Source organism: Gekko japonicus, unplaced genomic scaffold (genome assembly GCF_001447785.1).
Source record: "Gekko japonicus isolate JY-2015 unplaced genomic scaffold, Gekko_japonicus_V1.1 scaffold2919, whole genome shotgun sequence".
In the NCBI taxonomy this organism is placed as follows: domain Eukaryota; kingdom Metazoa; phylum Chordata; class Lepidosauria; order Squamata; family Gekkonidae; genus Gekko; species Gekko japonicus.
This window is the reverse complement of record NW_015165330.1, coordinates 176,855-198,473: the sequence shown is the minus strand read 5'-3', so window position 1 is coordinate 198,473 and position 21,619 is coordinate 176,855. Positions and strand designations below refer to the sequence as shown.

Below are 21,619 nucleotides of genomic sequence, written 5' to 3'. Positions count from 1 at the left end.
CCCAACAGCAGAAACCTATTAGCATATTAGGCCACACCCTGAACAGTACAGCTCATTAGCATATTAGGCCACACCCCACATGTTACCGGAAGTGTGGTCATCCAGCCACACCCACCTTTTGCTTCTTATTCTGTTTACTTTGTTGTCAAAACCCTGGGCTTTTTTTGTAGCAGGAACTTTGCATGTTAGGCCACACACGCCTAATGTAGCCAATCCTAATGAGTGTCTGCTGTTGGGTGTGGCCTATTATGCTCCTGCCAGCCGGAACTCCGTTCCTGTGCGTTCCTGCCCAAAAATAGCCCTGAAAAAATATATAAATAAAATATTTCTGCCCCACGGAGCTTACAAAAATCCTATAACAGCAAAGGGCAACCCACAAGCGCACCACGTCGTGTGAGTTTCACTTACTGTGATCGGATTTGCCAGATAGTTGTACAGGACTGGGCGCAGCTCTATCTGTTCAAAGCGTTTCACCGAGTACGGCATCCTCAGAGAGACGTGGAACTCCTGGAAGACAGTGATTCGGAGAGGTTCCGAGACGCAGATCCCTGAGAAGGCAAGTCCAAATGAGCGTCAGTGGGCGAAAAGAGAGGCGAAAGAGAGAAAAGAGGACGAACGGGTGGATGGATAGAATGTTGACTCGCCTGTCTGCATGTTCATTTGGAAGAAGTGGACCAAAGTCAAGACCAGATGCTATCTTTTCTAAGACCTCAGACTTTACTGATTCCAATTTCACTTCAACTTGGTTTCCCTTCTTGGTATACTTATCTACCAAAGCTGATTACGCTTCAATATTAGATACAATAACGATGGTTTAGTAAAGTGTTATTCATACTATTTAGTTAGCTGTTGTAGATTTTCCGGGCTGTATGGCCGTGGTCTTGACATTGTAGGACCTGACGTTTCACCAGTAGCTGTGACTAGCCTCCTCAGAGGTATAACACCGAAAGATGGAGTGCTCTCTGTGTCAAGGTGAGAGGACAAATGGTAGGCAGGTAATTTATATCTACTCAGGAAGGTGGGGTAGGGCTGAGCCATTATCTTGTAGGAGTTCCCCAGGCTGTGAACATGCTAATGGAGGAGCTTTCCTGAGGAGGTTCTTTTGTATATGGATTGTTTCCTGAGGAGGTTTCCTGTTTCCTGAGGAGAAAAATCTACAACAGCCTTCGACAACATATCATACTATTTAAAGTTGTTGGTTCTTTTTATGATGTATTCTCTTTATCCAAACATTTTGTGTGGCATTTGTATTTTTTTGAAAAAATGCAACTGTAGCACTTGTCAGTCTAAACTAACCCTGTATAAAGTGTTACCTGCACCTGTTCCCACCCCCTTTAGGTTCGTAATGGTCTGGTGAGTACCCCTTACCAGGGCGGGGTAGAATGTTAAAAGGAACTAAAGTTAGCTGGAATGCAACACAAAGTTATTTAAACAATAAAACTGTTTATTAGCTAAAGACAAGCAAGGAATACAAAACAGAGTACTTACTTTCTAAAAAAGAAGACAGTCAGTGGTTAAATATATGGAACAAAGACTTCCCCGTGCACAGAAGCTTCTGGACTGAGAGAGATCACAAAAGACAATGCCTTCCCTGGATCTCTGAGAGTCAGTGATGAAATGAAGCTTCTGGCCTCCTTTTATACCATATTGGTCCCATACATTTCAGTAGAGCCATAGAAATCATAAACTGAAACTGTTAATATGGGCCATCAGGGCCTAGGAGATGTTCACACATTCCAGAGGCAATGGGGCACCCTGATGCTCTTTTGCAAAACAATGCAAGAATCTCTAAATGACAAAGACAAGAATGTTACAATTTCAGGATGTTCTTTGTTCCCTTGACTCAGGTCAGACAGTCAGGCACTGTTTGAGCCAGTCAGGCACTGTCTGCTGGCTGGAGGTGTGATGTGAGTTTCTACATGTAGGAAAGCCTTTATTGCAAATATTCTGGCTTCCTTGACTTAATGGCAGGTGCATACCAATCTTTTATTTCTAAATGTTTCCAAATTCTTTAGATTCATGAACAATGTAATGCAAATGTTGGTTCCTGTGTACAAGATGGAGGAAAGATATCTCTTGAGCAGTGTTCCCTCTAAGCTGAGTTAGTGTGCGCTAGCTCACAATTTTTTAGCCTCCGGCTCACACATTTTTGTCTTGGCTCAGGAAGGATGGCTCCAGAGCAAACTAAGTTATGCAGTAGCCAAATGGCTCGCTCACAACTTTGATGCCCATAGCTCACAAAGTAGAATTTTTGCTCACAAGACTCTACAGCTTAGAGGGAGCATTGCTCTTGAGACAAAGGCCTAGCAAAGATCATGTTGGGAGTCATGTTCACTGTGCTGCTAGCTGCTTGGAAAGTTACAGAAATAGAGGAGAGAAAAACACTATGATTTCTTTATAAAATTAACTGTATAAATGGGTTTTAAATTTTCTGAACCAACTATTTTATTTTTCGCACAACAGTATTCTCACTGTTCTTACTACTGTTGTTATTAATGTAATAGTTACAATATGTTATTGTATCTGCTTATTGACAACAAAGTTTAAAGTTAAAAAAGAAAAGAAAAAAGATCCTGTGCCAAAGACCAAAAATTAACTTGGAATGGAGGGAGGGGAAGAGCAGAGGCCTCTCCTCTGGTTCAATAATTTCCCAGGCACAGAGGAGGCACCCTCCTCCCCCCTGGCCAGCTGCACTCCTCACTTCAAGAGGAGAACATATGAACACACAGGAAGCTGCCTTATACTGAATCAGACCCTCGGTCCATCACAGTCAGTTATCGTCTACTCAGACTGCCAGAGGCGCTACAGCAGGGGTGTCAAACATAAGGCCCGGGGGCCAGAACCGGCCCATCCAGGGCTCTTACCCAGCCCTCAAGCAACTGGTATGTCCGGAAATGTCCGGTATCCCTTGGGGAAAAACCTAGTCTTGCATATGATTAAATACATTTACTGGGGGTTCAGTGGGTTCCCCAGTAACTCAATTGCTTTCACAGGTAGGAATCAATTGCTTCTGTTTGTATTTTGAGTAAAAAATAATATTGTTAATTGGGTTTGCTGGTGTGCTTTATAAAGTTTATATCTCTGGTACCTGGCTCACATGGCTCGGCCCAACAAGGTGACATTTATGTCAGATCTGGCCCTTGTAACAAATGAGTTTGATACCTCTGCTCTCCAGGGTCTCAGGCTGAGGTCTTTCACATCACCTCCTACCTGATCCCTGGGACCTTCTGCATTCCAAGCAGAGGCTCTACCGCTTGTAAACACAGGTGATCACGGGGATGTGCGGGTTAGATTCATACACTGGTAGAGACAACAGATGCTCAGCTGACCTTTCTCAGCGGAGATGCTCACGGCCTGTATCTCCCAGGTGGTGATGGAGTCAGGAAGCAGCAACTTTTCCCTATGGGAGACAGAAGTAAGGCCTTATTTGCCCAGAGAAAACAGGGAGTGGGAAGGAGTATGCAGAAGAGACAGGGTTGTCAACACTGGATTGGGAGATCTGGGGGTGAAGCCTGAGGAGGGGGGGTTTGGGGCAGGGGGGGGACCTCAGTGGGGTTTGGGTTTAATGCCATAGAGTCCACCATGCTAAGCAGTCATTTGCTCAAGGGGAACTGATTTGTGTAGTCTGGAGGTCAGTTATAGTTCCAGAAGATCTCCAGGACCCACCTGGATCCTGCTAACCCCATGAAATGTGTATTAGAAGCAGCCTGGGATTTGTCCCCTTCAAGATGTCTTTGATTATTATGAGCAATGTTCCCTCTAAGCTGTGGAGTATTGTGAGCAAAAATTCTACTTTGTGAGCTACTGGCATTAAAATTGTGAGCAGGCGCCGGGCCCCTCATGGGGCTTGGCAGTGGAGCTGCAAGGCCGGCAGTGGCGGCTGGGGCCGTTGGGGGCGGGGGGTGTGGCCTTATGACACATTTCCGGTGATGTCAGGGGGTGTGGCCTTATGACACACTTCTGGTGATGTCAGGGGGTGTGGCATATGCTAATGAATTATGCTAATGAGTTCCCCTAGCTCTTTTTCTACGAAATGACCCCTGCCCACCTGGATCCTGCTAACCCCACGAAATGTGTATTAGAAGCAGCCTGGGTTCAAACTGGGAACCTTTGGATCTGTCCCCTTCAAGATGTCTTTGATTATTATAAGCCCCCTGTTCCTAGAGGGCCTCTTCCTACCCAGGCAGCCCATTACCGAGCCTTAAAAGGACATCAAGCAAGCTAATAGTTTGGCTGAGTCCTTAAGGTAAAGGTTTCCCTCACTCAAAAGCCAGTCGAATCCAACTCTAGGGGGCGGTGCTCATCTCCGTTTCCAAGCTGAAGAGCCAGTGCTATCTGAAGACTTCTCCATGGTCATGTGGCCAGCATGACTAGACGCCGAGGTGCACAGAATGCTGTTACTTTTCCACCAAACCGGTACCTATTTATCTACTTGCAATTTCTTGCTTTCAAACTGCTAGGTTGGCAGGAGATGGGGCCAGAGACGGGAGTTCACTCTGTCAAGCGGCACTAGGGTGTTGAACTGTCAAGCTACCGACATTCCGGTCTGCAGGTCAACGTCTGAGCCCTTGGCCTGGTTCTCACCAAGATGCTAATCCTTTGTTGTCAGTTCCACTTCAGACTAAGGTTGCTAGCCCCCCCCCCCCCCCCCGGGGGGGTAGGGGGGGATAGGAGGATGGAGTTGCCAGATCCAGCTTGGGAAACTCCTGGAGATTTGGAGGTGGAGTCTGGGGAGGACAGGGACCTTGGTTGGGTACAAAGCTATGGATAGAGTCCACCCTCCAAAGCAGCCATTTTCTCCAGGGAAACTGACCCCTGTAGGCTGGAGATGAGCTGTAATTCTGGGGATCCCCAGGTCCCACCTGGAGACTGGCAACCCTACGTCAGACTGGAGGTGAGTGGGTGGGGTTCACATGACAATGTCTGCTCATGGAAAAAAGATTCCTACCCACACAGGGCAATCCTATGCAGAGTTACTCCAATCTGAGCCCACCGAAATCAATAGGTTTAGACTGGAGTAATTCTGCATAGGACAGAAAAGGCTAGGACAGCTAGGCTTGAAGATTTCTGCCTGACAGGCTACTTTTCTACATACAGGGAGGAGCTCTGTTTTGGCTTTTTAAAAGAACAACTCCGAAAGAAGTTTACCACTGCAGAGAGGACTCGTGACTGTCACTGTGCCTTTCTAGTGTCTTTTCATGAACTTATTCTACTGCTTCCCTCTCTGCTTCCCTGAGGGTAGGAGTTACCCTTTAGGCCCTGGGCTCAGCGACTCATGATTCTGGCTTCACACTCCTGTTCTAAGTTTGCCCCCAGGTTCTGGTATCCGGTGATAATTTCTGCCAACCAAGGGTTTATTGATTGATTGATTGATTGATTGATTGGGATTTTTACCCCGCCCTCCCCGCAAAGCGGGCTCAGAGTGGCTTACAAGGGGCAAGCCCATATAAAACAAGGTAAAAGCAGTTTCCCTGGGGTTTTGGTGGGGAAGCCTGGGGAAAGCAGTTTGTGGGAAGGGAGCTCAGTGGGGTATAATGCTGTACAGTCCGCCCTCCAAAGGAGCCATTTCCTCCAGGGGAACTGATCTCTGTTGGCTGGAGATCCAGTGTAGTTCTGGGTCTCTGAAAGATCTCCAGGTCCTACTTGGAGGTTAGAAACATTGTGTTAGATCAAAACACACTCTATGCGCTTGTATCTTCATATATTGATTTAAATACAATAGAGACCCAGTATATCTTTTTTTTGGTAAACAAATTTATTAGGATATAATTCATGATCACACAGAATACAAATTAATACTTGTTTTATATCCATTTCCCTCTTTCCCCCTCCCCTCTTTGGCTTCCCACAGTGCTCCAACCTCCAGCTCATACTTAACCTCCCCCTAATTCTTCTTCCCGTTATATAGAATTCTACCGGCAACGTATTTTCTAATTATTAAACATTTAAATTTTCTTATTATCTCAATAGTTCTCAAAGCAAAGCAAATTGTCTCTTACATCCCAGTATTTTTCCAAATACTCTTTAAAGTCTTTCCAGTCCTCAAAAAATTCTTCTGCAGGTTTGTTATTAAGTTTTCTCATCAATTTGTCCATTTCTGCCATAAAAAGTAATTTCTGTATCCATTGCCCAATTTCAGGTATTTTCTCTTGTTTCCAACATTGGGCAGAGACCCAGTATATTTTATACACATTCATTTATAGTACAAAAACCTAAAGTCCACTATATAACTACTAATAGAAAAGTCCACAGCTACAGAGACCTATTCCGGTGCTGTAGACAGCCTGCTGCATCTCTCATCATCAGTCTCTTATCAGGAGCAAGATAGTCTACAGCATTGGAATAGGTCTCTGTAGCTGTGGACTTTTCTATTGGTAGATATATAATGTACTTTAGGTTTTTGTACTATAATGTATGTGTATAAGATATACTACAGTCTCTATTGTATTTAAATCAATATATGAAGACACAAGTGCATATTAGTAGAGTGTGTTTTGTTCTAGCACGGTGTTTCTTTATGTTTGTCTGACCTTGCCGTGTTCCCTGTGTGTTTGTTCCTACTTGAACATAAGAACATAAGAGAAGCCAATGTTGGATCAGGCCAAAGGCCCATCCAGTCCAACACTCTGTGTCACACAGTGGCCAGAAATACCAGGTACCATCAGGAGGTCCACCAGTGGGGCCAGGACAATAGAAGCCCTCCCACTGTTGACCCCCCCCCAAGCACCAAGAAGACAGAGCATCACTTGCCCCAGAGCCCCTATTTATGCCTTGTGGCTAATAGCCACTGATGGACCTCTGCTCCATATGCTTATCTAATTCCCTTTTGAAGCTGTCCAACTTGGAGGTTGGCAACTGTGAAACAGAGGAAGGCACCATTGCAAAAATGACACAAAATGACTCACTTTTTGGTCCCGTCCACCTCATGTGTTTTCCAACGCCAGTTCCAAAGCCAGCTCTCAGGAAAGACGCTCCGAACATGAACAATATCCTCACCAAAGAAATCCTCCTCCTCCTCTTCTTCTTGGCCATGTGCTACAGGAAGAGAAGAGACCCCAGGTTGAGAGTGACCCCTGCTCCCCCCCCAGATGAGTTTTAGTGCATTTCTATGCATTTTATTTTATTACATTTTTATCCCACTCGTCCTCAGAGCAGCCTCCCCCTGCACTTTAAACTCACAACAATCCTGTGAGGCCGGGGAGGTTGGCAGATAGTGACTGGCCCAAAGTCTTTCACGGCTGAAGGGGTATCCCTGGTCCAAGCCCAACCCTCTATCCACTGCTCCACTCTGACATTAATTTTTTAATTGCTTTCATAATCTGTTGGTATGGTTTTGGTTGGTTTTAAAATGTGATTTTCGTGGCCAACTCAGGAGCCAGCCGGAACTCCGTTCCTGTGCGTTCCTGCCCCAAAATAGCCCTGCATGTTTTAATCTGTTAGCCGCCTTGGAAAACATCAAAACATAATTCCACAATGTTGACAGCCACAGTCTGATAATCCAAAGTTCTTACAAACAGTATATCGTCTTTGTGTCTTTTTTGTACTAGTATTGGATTGTAGACAAATAGCACAAAGGGCACGAATCCACAGACAGGCTTGCTCAAACACCTGTTTCATAATGCTTGTCTTTGAGAGAAAGCATCCAGAGAGGAAGCTGAATAAGAGAAGATTTCACTGAGTGTGAGCGTTATGCAGAGAGACAGCATGCAGAGGTGAAGAAAAGGATTCACTAAGTTCACATGTATTCTGCTCTGAAGAAGCCTTATGAAACAGGTGTTGGATCAAGCCTGTCTGCGGATTCGTGACCTTTATGCTATTTGTCTACAATCCAACAGTAGTACAAGAAAGACACAAAGAAGATTTACTGTTTGGAAGAACCTTAGATTATCGGACTGCGCTTGTCAACATTGTGGAATCATTTTTTGATGTTTATTCTTGTACGAATGTACAGAAATGTATTAGTATTAATAGATTTTGAAAATCTATAAAAGAGTGATATTCATAAATATATCACGGTTGCCAGTGACTATTTTCTACTCACTTATCCCGTGATCTCTCTTTGGCTAGGCAGTCGTAGCTGGTAAAAGGCACCCCTGGCCACAATTGCCACCTGTTTATCCAGCATTAGGTCCAACAGCACCCCCAGACTACAGACCCGTTCCTCCAAAGGGCGTGCAGCCCCATCCAGAACATGGGTGACGCCTTCAACCACAGATGTCCTACTTCTCTTATCACACTCAGAGCAGGAATAAAAAGCTAGTCCCGGACTCTCTACTCACTCCGTGCAAGACTATTGGATCCCCAGTGCCTGCGTCGCAGCTGAGTCGCATGTTGGCAGCACTCCAGGAAAATGATGCCACATTGGCCCTGGACCCGCTGTGCCCGCTGATCACACGTTAAGGGCATGAGAATCCTCACCATCCCATCCTGACAGCATCGCTGATCATCGGGGTCTGAATACTTCTTAACTGGGAAGGGGAAGGAACGGGGGCGGGGGGGGAGGATAAAATGGGAATGTATGTGAATCGAGAGAAAGGCAGACCAGAAGAAAGACAGCCCGTGCTTCATGCTCCCCCTTCTGCCCTGTTGTTGGAAATTGTGTGGGACAGGATGGTGGACTAGACGGACCACTGGTCTGACCCAGCAGGGCTCTTCTTATGTTCTTACACACATTTGTGGAGGACACTAGTTGCACATGAAGCGGCTTCTTGGACCATCGAGGTCAGTGGGCAAGTGCAAAGTAATGCACATTGGAGCCAAAAATCGCAACTATAAATAGAAAAGAGCAAGATTCCAGTAGCACCTTAAAGACTAACAAATATTGTGGCAGGCAATGAGCTTTCATGAGTCACTGCTCACTTTGACGCTGTAGCCAGGAACTGTCCAGAGGTCACACTCCCTGGCTGCACCCTTCTCTTACAACCCTTAACTTCAAAGAAGTGAGCAGTGACTCAAGAAAGCTCCTCCCCTGCCACAATTTTTGTTAGTCTTGAAGGTGATACTATATTTATTTATTATTTTAATTTATAGCCCGCCCTCCCCGCGAACGGGCTCAGGGCGGCTCACAAATGGGGCACATGCCAATGCATAAAACAAGTTACTCTTTTCTACTGCTAACACGGCTACCCATCTTGATCTTTGTTGTTGTTGTTCAGTCGCACAGTCGAGTCCGACTCTTCGCGACCCCATGGACCAGCTCCTGCCAGGCCCTCCTGTCTTCCACCGTCCTCTGAAGTTGGCTCAATTTCATGTTCGTTGCATCTATGACACTGTCTAACCACCTCATCCTTTTCCGTCCCCGTCTTCTTTGACCTTCAATTTTTCCCAGCATCAGGGTCTTCTCCAGTGAGTTCTATCTTGATCTATCTTCCTATAAATACACATTGATGGGGTCAAACTGGCGGCAATTGATCAGGAGGGAGATCTTGGAGTCCTGGTAGATAACTCACTGAACATGTTGACTCAGTGTATGATTGCAATTAAAAAACCTGTGCTGGGGATCATTAGGAAGAGAACTGAAAACAGATCAGCCAGGATCATAATGCCCCTGTATAAATCAATGGTGCGACCTCATTTGGAGTACTGTGTACAGTTCTGGTCACCACACCTCAAAAAAAGACATTATATAGCATTGGAAAAAGTGCAAAAAAAAAAGGGCAACTAAAATGGTTAAGGGGATGAAACATCTTCCCTATAAAGAAAGGTTAAATAGGTTAAGGCTCTTTAGCTTGGAGAAACAATGACTGAGGGGTGATTTGATAGAGGATTACAAAATCAGGCATGGGATAGAGAAGGCAGAGAATGAAGTACTTTTCTCCCTTTCTCACAATACAAGACCTTCAAGGCACTCAATGAAATTAATCAGCCGCACGCTTAGAACAGATAAATCAAAGTCCTTCTTCACCCAAAGAGTAATCAACACATGGAATTCACTGATGCAGGAAGTGGTAGTGGCTCCAAGCATAGACAGCTTCAAGAGGGGTCTGGATAACCACATGGGGCAGAGGTCCATCAGTGGCTCTCAGCCACAAAGTATAGAGGGAACGCTCTGCCTGGGGCAGTGATGCTCTCTATTCTTGGTGCTTGGGTGTGGGGACGGCGAACCTCTGGAGGCATGCCCAGAGTTCTATGTTCCCACAGGGAGATTGGGCAGTAGCGCACAAGGTCTGCTGAGTCCACTGATAGAAGAAACTTGGCTAGAGTCGGGTAAAGATAAGGTGAGCCATGGGCAGAGAACATCCTGTTATTCTAGTTTAGAGCCTTTGCTTGTAGCTTTTTCATATACAGGGCAAGGGGGAGGGAAAGGAAAAAGCCTTAATAAAACGCTACTGAGCCAGTCCGGATGAGAGAGCTTCAGCAGATCTGTGTGTCATGTCGTTCATTTGAACCCTCAAGCCTTCACTTGGGGGGCCACAGTGGGAGGGCTTCTGGAGTTCTGGCCCCACTGGTGGACCTCCTGATGGCTCCTGGGTTTTGGCCACTGTGTGACACAGAGTGTTGGACTCGATGGGCCATTGGCCTGATCCAACATTGGCTTCTCTTATGTTCTTATGTTCCTTAGACTGATGGTGGCTCTCCAGGGTCTCAGGCAGAGGTCTTTCACATCACCCACTGCCTCATCCTTCAACCTGGGATGCCAGGGATCGAACCCGGGACCATTTGCATGCAAAGCAGAGCCTCTACCACTCAACCAAGGCCCCCTCCCATTAAGTTCAGCCCAACTTTCCCAACCTTCTTTCAGCTGGAAAACAGAAAGAGAGAAAAACATTGACCATATACTCATCCTTACTTATTTAAAACATTTTCCAGCCACCTTTCTACCTTGAGGAACTCAAGGCAGCTAACAGTGTAAATGAAACAATTATATTTAAAAAACACCACTTCAAAGATCACAATTTCAGATCTCAATGAGGACTGCCAATAAATAAAAACTAAATTAGTTAAATGCATTCCTAAATAAAGTTTTCTTCAGCTGCCTCCTGAAGATCGACAGTCAGGGGGCCAGGCACACCTTCCTGGGGAGGCTGTTCCATAATCAGGGGGCTGCCACTGAAAAGGCCTTGCCTCGTGTGCCCAACAAATGAGCTTCTTTGCCCTGTGATCTTAATTCCTGGTCAGGAACGTAGAGTGTAAGAAGGGCAGCCTGGTATGCTTGTATGCATGGTGGACTCAGTTTGGTGTAGTGGTTAAGTGGGAGGACTCTAACCTGGGAGAACCGGGTTTGATTCCTCACTCCTCCACTTGCACCTGCTGGATGACCTTGGGCAAGCCATAGTTCTGGCATAGCTGTTCTTGAAAAAGAGCAGTTTCTGTCAGAGCTCTCTCAGCCCCACCTACCTCACAGGGTGCCTGTTGTGGGGAGGGGAAGGGAAAGGAGATCGTAAGCCGCTCTGAGACTCCCTTGGGTAGTGAAGGGCAGGGTATAAATCCAATCTCTTCTCTTCTTCTTCAATTTTATTTACTTTATTTATAGCCTGCCGTTCTCCCTTAATGGGGACCCAAAGCAGCTTACAACAACCCTGTGAAGTAGATCCAGTTGGTCAGCCGTGTTGGTCTGAAGAAATAGAACAAATTTAGAGTCCAGTGGAACCTTTAAAACCAACAAAGGTTTATTCATGGTATGAGCTTTCATGTGCATGTGTATTTGATAAAGTGTGCATGCACATGAAAGCTCATACCTTGAATAAACCTTTGTTGGCCTTAAAGGTGCCACCGGACTCTAAATCTGTTCTACTGTGAAGGCTCAGAGAGTGTGACTGGCCCAAGGTCACACTGCAAGCTCTACGGGAGAGCGGGGATTAGAACCTGTGTGTCCCAGATACTAGTACAACACCTGAACCACTACATCATGTTGGCTCTCTGGGGCACAGAATGGAGTGGGTACAGAGGAGAGCGACGAGGATGATAGGGGGCCTGGAGACCAAGCCCTGTGAGGAAAGGCTTAGGGACTTGGGGATGGAGAAGAGGAGGTTGAGGGTGGACAGGATTGCTCTCTCGAAGTATTTGAAGGGCTGTCACTTAGAGGAGGGCAGGGAGCTGTTCCTCTTGGCAGCAGAGGATAGGACTCGCAATAATGGGTTTAAATTAAGGGCGGGAAGGTACCGGCTGGATCTTAGGAAAAACGTCTTTACAGTAAGAGTTGTGCAACAGTGGAATCAGCTGCCTAGGGAGGCAGTGAGCTCCCCCCCCCACTGGCAGTCTTTAAGCAGTGTCTGGACAAACACTTGTCAGGGATGCTCTAGGCTGATCCTGCATTGAGCAGGGGGTTGGACTAGATGGCCTGTAGGGCCCCTTCCAACTATGTCATTCTGTGATTCTGTGATATTTCCATGGGACCACCAATCCTCCTCCTTTCCCCTTCCCCTTCCACCACTTACGCCTCTCCTGGAGTTGAGTCTGCAACTGCAACGAACGCTTCTTCCGGGAAACATCCACATTACATCCATGGGCTGCGGGAGCCAGAAGAACAAGGTGGGATAGTGAGAACAAAATGCAGGCTGTAGCCAAGAATAGTCCACGGCTCACACTCCCCAGCTGCACCCTTTTCTTTATCAACTTGAATGATAAAGGGGTTGGAACACTTTCCCTATGAGGAAAGGTTAAGGCGCTTAGGGCTCTTTAGCTTGGAGAAACGACGACTGAGGGGTGACATGATCGAGGTTTATAAGATTATGCATGGGAAAGAGCAGGTAGAGAAAGAGGTACTTTTCTCCCTTTCTCACAATACAAGAACTCGTGGGCACTCCATGAAATTGCTGAGCGGTCGGGTTAGAACGGATAAAAGGAAGTACTTCTTCACCCAAAGAGTGATTAACACTTGGAATTCACTGCCACAGGAAGTGGTGGCGGCTACAAGCATGGACGGCTTCAAAAGGGAATTAGATAAGCACATGGAGCAGAGGTCCATCAGTGGCTATTAGCCACAAGGCATAGATAGGGGCTCTGGGGCAAGTGTTGCTCTGTCATCTTGGTGCTTGGGGGGGGCAACAGTGGGAGGGCTTCTAATGTCCTGGCCCCACTGGTGGACCTCCTGAGGGCACCTGGTATTTCTGGCCACTGTGTGACACAGAGTGTTGGACTGGATGGGCCTTTGGCCTGATCCAACATTGGCGTCTCTTATGTTCTTATGACCCTGGCCGTTCACCTTTTCGGAGCGGGCTGGTCAGGGTGCCTGCCCGGAGGGAGAGTCCAGCATCGGTGAAGACGCCGAGGGTGTTTTCCCCACTGCCAGCTGTGCAGCCCAGATCATAACTTCCCATGGCCTGGAAGACCTGGTTCCAAGAAAGAAAGAAAAAGAGTTGTGGGTAATTTATGGGAGGGTGGATAAGAAACAATGGAAAGATACATGTAGTTGGGTGGCAGAATGTGCACAGAGAAGTGAATCTTGAAAATGAGGGCTAGGATCCCACAGTTTTGCTTCCTTTCTCTGCCCCACTGCAGCCTCCCGACTGACAGGATTATTACTCCAAACAGGTTTGGTGATCCTAGGAATAAACGTTCAGGGTTGGAAATGGCTGCTGGGAGTGGGGAAAGAGAAACAAGGAACCCTTGCACAGACCCCTCCCCCCAATGGTCCTTGAGACTTCTGAAAATATCCAGTCATCAAGTTAACCGGTTTCATCATGAGTGTTTAATGGATACTGTAAGTTACCCCAGAGATATGCACTGCCACTGGCTGAAAGACAGGGTAGGTATTTTTTTTAAATATACATATAATCATATGGGTTACAAGAAGCCAGTGGCAGAAAGCCACACAACCGGCAACAATGTTGAGAAGGACGTTTGTGTTTCTGGGGGCCACCTCACGGTCTCTGGAAATGAGACGGCACGGAAGAGGGGTGGGAGAAATATGACGGTACCTTGCCCTGAGTGAGGCGATTCTTCCCACTGAGGGCATAGACGGCCGTGTCCACGGCAGCAAGTGAGACGGAAGATTTCATGTCGGTGGCGATGGTGAGTTCCACGTGCTGCTGAGGCCGCAGCTGACCGGGGTTTTGTGATATGCTGAGACGCAGCTGTAGATGGAGGACATTGTGACAAGAAAAGTGTCTTTAAAATTCTACCCATCCCTGATTATTCATATACACTTCACTCCCTTTTTGCCTGCCCACCACTTCCCTGTTCCTGTTTTCCACTGACTGCCTTTGTTTCTCCCTCCACAGTCAGGAGCACCACAAGTGTTGCTCCCAGAAAGGAAAGAAGCTTCCTTCCTGGCAATTTGTTTCTCTCAAGTTGTATTTTTTTCTGCTTCAGGATCATTCAGTGAAGTTCCTTGTCAGTCTGGGTACCATAGACTGCCTAAAAAACAAATAAGTGGGTTCTACATCAAATCAAGCCCAAACTCTCCTCACTAGAAGCTAAAATGACTAAACTGAGGCCATCGTACTTGGGTCACCTCATGAGCAGACAAGACTCACTCAAAAAGACAATGATTCTAGGAATAGTTGGAAGCAGCAGGAAAAGAGGAAGACCCGAGGGAGCGAAATCCAGATAATTCCCACAATGGTATTCCCCATTACTGTATGGATGCGAAAGTTGGACAATGAAGAAAGCTGACAGGAAAAAAAATGGTTCTTTTGAAATGTGACATTGGAAGAGAGTTTTACAGATACCACTGATCACCAAAAAACACAAATAAGTGGGTTCTATTTATTTATGTCCAAATTTGTATCCTGCCTTTCTGCCAGATCAAATCAAGCCAGAATTCTCCTCACTAGAAACTAAAATGACTAAACCGAGGCTATCGTCCTTCGGTCATGTTGTGAGAAGACAAGACTCACAGGAAATTACAACAATGCTAGGGAAAATGGAAGGCAGCATGAAAAAAGGAAAACCCAACATGAGGTGGATTGACTCCATAAAGGAAGCCACGGCCCCCAGGTTGCAAAACCTGAGCAAGGCTGTTAACAATACGGCTTTTTGGAGGTCATTAATTCATAGGGTCACCTACAGTTGGAAGTGAGATGACGACACTTAACACACACACACATTTTCCTTCACACAACAACATGTCATTAACATATGGACTTCATTGCCACAAGATGTGGCAAATGTTTCTGGGCCAAAAGACTTTAGTTGCTGTAGATTTTCCAGGATGTGTGGCCGTGGTCTTGGCATTGTAGAACCTGACATTTCGCCAGTAACTGTGACGGGCATCCTCAGAGGTATAAACACAGAAAGATGGAGTACTCTCTGTGTCAAGGTGAGAAGAAAATGGTAGGCAGTAAATTTATATCTACTCCAGAAGGTGGGTAGGGCTGAGTAGGATTGGATTTCTACCCACCCTTCAGTACCCAAAGGAGCCTCAGAGAGGCTTATAATCTCCTTCCCCTCCCCCTCCCCTCTCCACAACAGACACCCTGTGAGGCAGGTGGGGCTGAGAGAGCTCTTTCGAAAACTGCTCTTGAGAGAACAAGATTCTCCCAGATTAGAGTCTGCCGCTCTTAACCACTGTACCATGATGGCTCTGGGACAGTATACAGGGACCTAACGTACAGCCTCTGTCATCTGGCAATAAAGGCAATCAGTTGCTCATGGGCCAGATAAGAACCCTGGATGGGCCAGTTCTGGCTTGTGGGCCATAAATTAGACACCCCTGCCTTAGTGCGCTCAACCGCCCATGTGGTGTAGTGGGTAGAGTGCTACAATGCAACTGGAGAGACCCAGCTTCAAGTCTTGACTTGGTTGTGAAGCTTACTGGGTAACCATGGCCCAGTCACTCTCTCTCAGCCTAACGTCCCTCAGAGGGACGTTATCAGGATAATGGAGAGGAGAGGAGAAGCACACATACTCCCCGGAGAAAGGTAGGATAAAGATTTTGCTCACCTTCCCTTCGCAGGTGTCAACAACATCCACCCAGATGGAGTTCGCCACAACTTTGTCCCTCAGGCGGTAAAAGGCCACAAACCGAAACGCCGGCATCAGCTTGGCTGTGATGCGGATGGGGACGACAGTATAGGAGCCACGAGTCACGCTGCTGGCCAAGACAATATCTCCTTTGTTCAAAAGCTGGAAGCAAAGAGACACGTCACAACAGTCGTGAAGAACGTGGTGCAGTCCGGCCTAGACAGTGCCACTTCAGACTGCAAAGTGGGGGGGGGTGGCATGTTTGCAGGCTTCCCTCACCTCACATAATAGACTCCCCTTGAAGCTCACTGGGTGACCCTCGGATGGGAAATCTGCACAACAGGCAGAAGCCCAGGCTAAAACCATGACCCTGACAGAACAGTTTTCACGTGGATTGAGGATTTTATTTTTTTAATGGGAGGGAAAGAACATGCCATTACGTGACCTCCCACTTGCAACTCAATATGGTACAGACCAGGAGTGACTGCATGAGATATTGTTTTCAAAACCCATGGTGGCGGGTCTCTACTGGTATCACTGGCTCTGTCGGTGATCTGAGGAGAAAAATTAAGAGAGCCTTCCCGAGGAACACCCTGACCTGACTGGCCTCATCTTGTCAGATCTCAGAAACTAAGCAAGTGCCGCTCCTGTGAGTACTTGAACAGGAGACCGCCCAAATATGGATAGCCCAGGCTGGCCCAATCTCAGAAGCTAAGCAAGATTGGCCCTGGATTGTCCTTGGATGGGAGACCACCAAGGAAGTCTAGGAAGGCTCTGCAGAGGCAGGCAACGGCAAACCACCCTTGAATGTCTCTTGCCAGGAAAACTCAACAGCGTCGCCATAAGTCGGCTGTGACTTGATGGCATTTCCCATTCCACCCCCTGAGGAACAAACAGTTCCAGGCGGTTCCTCCCTGCACTGGCTGCCATAACACTCAGCTCATTTTCGTGGCCCTGTCTGCAAAGCTGGTGGGTGGACTAACCGGGTTGAGATCCCCTCTTCCAGCAATAGAGCATCACTCCTACTTGTGGCTTAATTCATTTTAATTATTTATTCAATTAGGTTTTTAGGCTGCCCTTCCTTACGAGGAAGGCTCAGGGCAGCTTACAGCAGGAGAGAACATATGATAAATAATCAAAAGTTAAAAACAATAATAAATATATCAAACATACTGTTCTAATAAGACATCAGCTAATCTGGCTGGTCCAAGATGGTGGGGAAAAATTTTCACAGGCCTCCGAGATAGCGGCTGAGGAGAATAGAGGGCATGAGAGTGCCGGACTACATGCTGTACTGTCACTGTCCTCAACCAAATGCCTGGCATATCTCTGCCCAGGGGTCATTTCCTGCAGGAGCGCACAGGAGCGGAGCTCCGGCAGTAAAGAGCCCAGGGGGTGGGCACATGCAACAAGCCCCACCCCCTGCTCCCAGCAGCCCTCAGTCAGAGCAAGAAGCAGCCAGGTAAGCTGCAGAGCCCCCCCCGCCCCCCCGGTCCAAAAAAGTCCAGTGGCACCTTTAAGACCAAGTTTTGTTCAGGTACAAGCTCTCCCTCCTCTGCGAGGACAGATCTGCACATTCCCCCCCTCCCCCAATAGCTAGTAATCCAAAACAGTCCAGTGGAGCCTTCTGACACACTTCTGGTGATGTCAGGGGGTGTGGCATATGCAAATAAGTCATGCTAATGAGTTATGCTAATGATTTATGCTAATGAGCTCCTGCACCTCTTTTTCTACGAAATGACCCCTGTCTCTGCCTTACATGCCCCGCGGAAAGGTAACAAATCCTGCAGGGCACGGATGGTCTCAGGCAGAGAGTTCCACCAGGTGGGGGCCAGGGCCGAAAAAAGCCCTGGTTGAGAACAGCCGGATCTCTCCCAGGCCAGGGACCACCAGGAGGTTCTTCCTTCCCAAGCATAATGCTCTTCTTGGGGCATAAGAGAGGGATGGTCCTGAAGGTATGTAGGTTAATGACATACTTCAGGAGCAAGCAAGAAATCAAAACAGTCGGCAAGCTCTGCTGGCGACTTTCATTCATCCCAGACATGGTGAGGCCTACCACCACGCAGCAAGAATTTACCATGTAATAAAAGTTGGAGAAGTCGTCGGGTCCCATGTGCTTCAGTCCCAGCATGAGGGTGTCTCCTGGGTTCAAGTCCTGGTGACTCTGCCTGAGAACGATCAAGTAACTGCCTCCTGGGGAGTTCATGGCTTTGATGGTATGAGTGACTTCGGCGGGAGACTCTGCACCTGCCGTTATCTACGAGGGGCAACAAAGATATGCACAGTTCACCGAGCAGATCTGTAACCTTTAATGCAATAGTTAGGCTTGAGTCCAATAGCACCTTAGAGACCAACAGGAGTTCCAAGTCATAAGCTGTCCAGAGTTAAAGAAGAAGAGCTGGATTTATACCCCGCCCTTCACTCGAAGTCTCAGAACGACTTACAATCTCCTTTCCCTTCCCCTCCCCACAACAGACACCCTGTGAGGAAGGTGGGGCTGAGAGAGCTCTCAGAGAACTGCTCTTGAGAGAACAGCTCTGAAAGAACTTGTCACTGACAAGCTGCGTGTGGAGGAGTGGGGAATCAAACCTGGTTCCCCCAAATTAGAGTCGATGGCTCCCTGGAAATCTTGTTGGTCTCTAAGGTCCTACTGCACTTGAATGCCGATCTTCAACTGAAGACCAACAACGCTATCCACCTCAAGCTACCTACACAGCAATTAAAGGGTCATAGCAGTTTGCCACACAGGAACCCGGGAATTGTGGTTTAATAAGAGTGCTGAGCTCTGTTAGAGGATGAGGGGCTAGAACAGTCTGTTTCTAGACTGGCTGCCCCCTCTATTTATTTAATTTTTATTTATTTATTTAACCTTCAACTTTATATCCCGCTCGAATCCTCTTTTCACAGAGGGTCTCAGAGCGGCTTACAATTGGTGCTAATCACACAAGTTTTTCCTTAACTAGGGCCACAGAGTTGTATAGGGTAGGGTTACCTATCAGCACCCTTGTGGTGGTGGTTGGGATGTTCGTTCCTCGGCTTCGGCACTCGGTACTTCATTCGGCTTGGCATTCTTGTTCGTGATAGTTCTTCCTATGGGGTGCACGACTCGCGTCTTCTGCTGGTCCCAGCCACGTCCTTCTGGCTCCGCTGCGCCAGCGTCTGACGTCATCATTGTGCCCCGTCTCAGCAGCCGCCTGGGTGTTTTCCTCTCTCCTGGCCACCAGGGATCGCCATGTCGATCGCTGTAACTTGCTGCCGCCGCCATCTCACCGCCGCCATCTCGCCACGCCACTTCCGATCTCCGATCTCTCCGATCTCAGAGCCGATATCTCGTCCGCCGCCATCGCCGCCGCCGCCAACCATCCGACCTCAGGCAGGGTGCCCCCCACCCTACTAAGGGTGGGTACCCATTTATCTACTTGCAACTAATTACTTTCGAACCGCTGGGTAGGCGGGAGCTGGGATAAAGGTCGAGAGCTCACCTCGACCGCGGTGGTGCTCGAACAGCCATAGTGGCTGCCCGAGTGATGTTACTAAAGCAGGCGTTTTACCGCCTGCGCCACCGCAGTCCCCCTGGTTCATCTTGTGTGGTGGGAAGCAAATATATTGGTAAAAATAAACCATAAACATCCAGTGCTTATGGATCTTCAGTGTTTATGGCCGATGCATCTTTATTTTTATTTGTATCTGACAAAGTGAGGTTTGAGTCATGAAAGTGCGTAGCCTGGAAAATTCTGTTGGTCCTTAAAGTGCGACTGGACTTAGATTTTATTAACAAATAATCATTCACCTTATCTCCCAACAAACCTACTAAGGTTTTCTGAACAAGGGAAGAGAAACATAAAACAGTGGAAAACAGGCTATGGTCCTCAGGAAAAGAAACATAAAACAATCACATGCTGGCTATGTCCAGGGAGCATCCCAGCTTCAAGGACTTCTTTCTTCTCTTCTCTGATTTCCCACTCTCCCTCCTTCTTAATTTCTAACTCCCTCCCTTCTAACTCCCCCCTCCAGCGTGGGTGAAGTGCATACTACCATGAAAGTGATGGCTTTAGCTGTAGCAGGAGTGGTGATTGCATGCGTCACAATTCCACGATTGTCGGTATTCACTTGGGTGTTCTGTGGGGACGAGCCCTCTATTTGGGTGGAGAAGTGAACTGGAAGGCGGGGAACGGGTGAACCATCTGGTAGTGAAACTGTAGCCTGTGGATGCAGGGAGGAACAGAGATTTACGACACATAGCTGCGTATCTACAAATGGAGCACACAACAGTTTCTACAAATAGGTCAGTACAAGAGATAATATACGAATGTGCACATGCCGATTTCAGAGAGCAAAAGGACACGGAAAGGCCTTATTACGCACAACCAGTGTTCCCTCTAAGCTGAGTTAGTGCGAGCTAGCGCACAGTTTTTTAGCCTCCAGCTCACATATTTTTGCCTTAGCTCAGGAAGGAGGGCTCCAGAGCAAACTAATTTATGCAGTAGCCAAATCGCTCGCTCACAACTTTAATGCCGGTACCTCACAAAGTAAATTTTTTTCTCACAAGATTCCACAGCTTTAGAGGGAGCATTGTGCACAACAGGGATTCGCTTGCTCTAGCTTTTAGGTTCCTTTGGGGAATGTTACCTAAGGGAGCCCTGTACACATCTGGAAGCAGCTCTGGGTTGGAAGCCTTTGGAGATTTGGGGGGGTGGAGCCTAAGGAGGGCGGATTCTGGGGAGGGGCTTCAATGGGGTATAATGCCACAGAGTCCACCTCTCAAAGCAGCCGTTTTCTTCAGGTGAACTGATCTCTGTCATCTGGAAATCACTTCTAATTGTAGGAGATATCCAGCCACCACCTGGAGGTTGGCAACCATACTGGCACATAGGGAAGGGGTTGTGAACCACAGAGGCCTTTGTGCCAATGTTACTGGTGATTCTGGGACACATTTCACCCAGAGTTTTTTTTTGGGGGGGGGGGAATCAGAGACGCCTCTACTGCCTCCGACCAAGCCAGGTCTCATGACAGGTGACCCAAGACAGGGCGCTCGCTCTCAGTGGATGGACCCCTTTGCTGCCCTCTTTCCTCAGAAGCGCTTAGCTTCCTGATCTCCACAACACACTTCTCTCATCACCTCAGAAGTCTAAGTGTTTTCGCAGACGAAACTTCGGCTGATTTTTCCAGCATTTCCCACTTCTGTAATCTAACTGGAAAATCTGTATTGGTTTTCTTTCTTAAAAAAAATAACTGACCCTACTCATGCTGCCAACAAGCAGCCTGGCATGTAGAGATCTGTCTGCTTTCGCAGGCATTTTTATTTCCATGCCAGGAAAAGCTTCTGCGGTCCTATGAAGTGAATGAATGAGTGCACAGCTTACAACCTAGGACTTGTTGTGTGACGTCCTGTATAACAAAACAACTGACACACACATACGGTATGGGCCATAGGCACTGTAAGACACGCAACACGCACCACCAGTTGAAAGTGTGTTCCAGGCACAAAATACCGCAAGGTTTGGGACAGGTCCACTGAATATGGTGATGACACAAATTTCACCGAGGCAAGCTCCTGCTCTTCCAACTCTCCACCTAAGGGAAAAGGACATTGAGGTAACAGAAACAGAGATGATCTTCCCTTCCTTGATACCAGTATTTGCAGGGCTTTTTTGGTAGAAAAAGCCCAGCAGGAACTCATTAGCATAATAGGCCACACCCAACAGCAGAAACTCATTAGCATATTAGGCCACACCCATGACAATACAGCTGCATATTAGGCCACACCACACAC

At 47.3% G+C, this 21,619-nt stretch overlaps 1 protein-coding gene across 1 annotated transcript in view; it reads right to left on the bottom strand.

The window, feature by feature from the left end:
* LOC107109836 (complement C4-B-like) overlaps window positions 1-21,619 on the bottom strand; it is a gene marked incomplete at its 3' end in the record, with an annotated part of 70,630 nt that overhangs the window by 5,534 nt on the left and 43,477 nt on the right. Inside the window, exons 10-20 of the mRNA XM_015410548.1 lie at window positions 21,305-21,420; window positions 19,882-20,049; window positions 17,924-18,103; window positions 15,826-16,008; window positions 13,860-14,015; window positions 13,145-13,271; window positions 12,378-12,449; window positions 8,280-8,468; window positions 6,906-7,035; window positions 3,330-3,400; window positions 409-548 (exon numbers count right to left, since the gene is read on the bottom strand). Of these exons, the coding sequence (XP_015266034.1) occupies window positions 409-548; window positions 3,330-3,400; window positions 6,906-7,035; window positions 8,280-8,468; window positions 12,378-12,449; window positions 13,145-13,271; window positions 13,860-14,015; window positions 15,826-16,008; window positions 17,924-18,103; window positions 19,882-20,049; window positions 21,305-21,420 (1,532 nt within the window). The remainder of the gene's footprint in view (window positions 1-408; window positions 549-3,329; window positions 3,401-6,905; window positions 7,036-8,279; window positions 8,469-12,377; window positions 12,450-13,144; window positions 13,272-13,859; window positions 14,016-15,825; window positions 16,009-17,923; window positions 18,104-19,881; window positions 20,050-21,304; window positions 21,421-21,619) is intronic.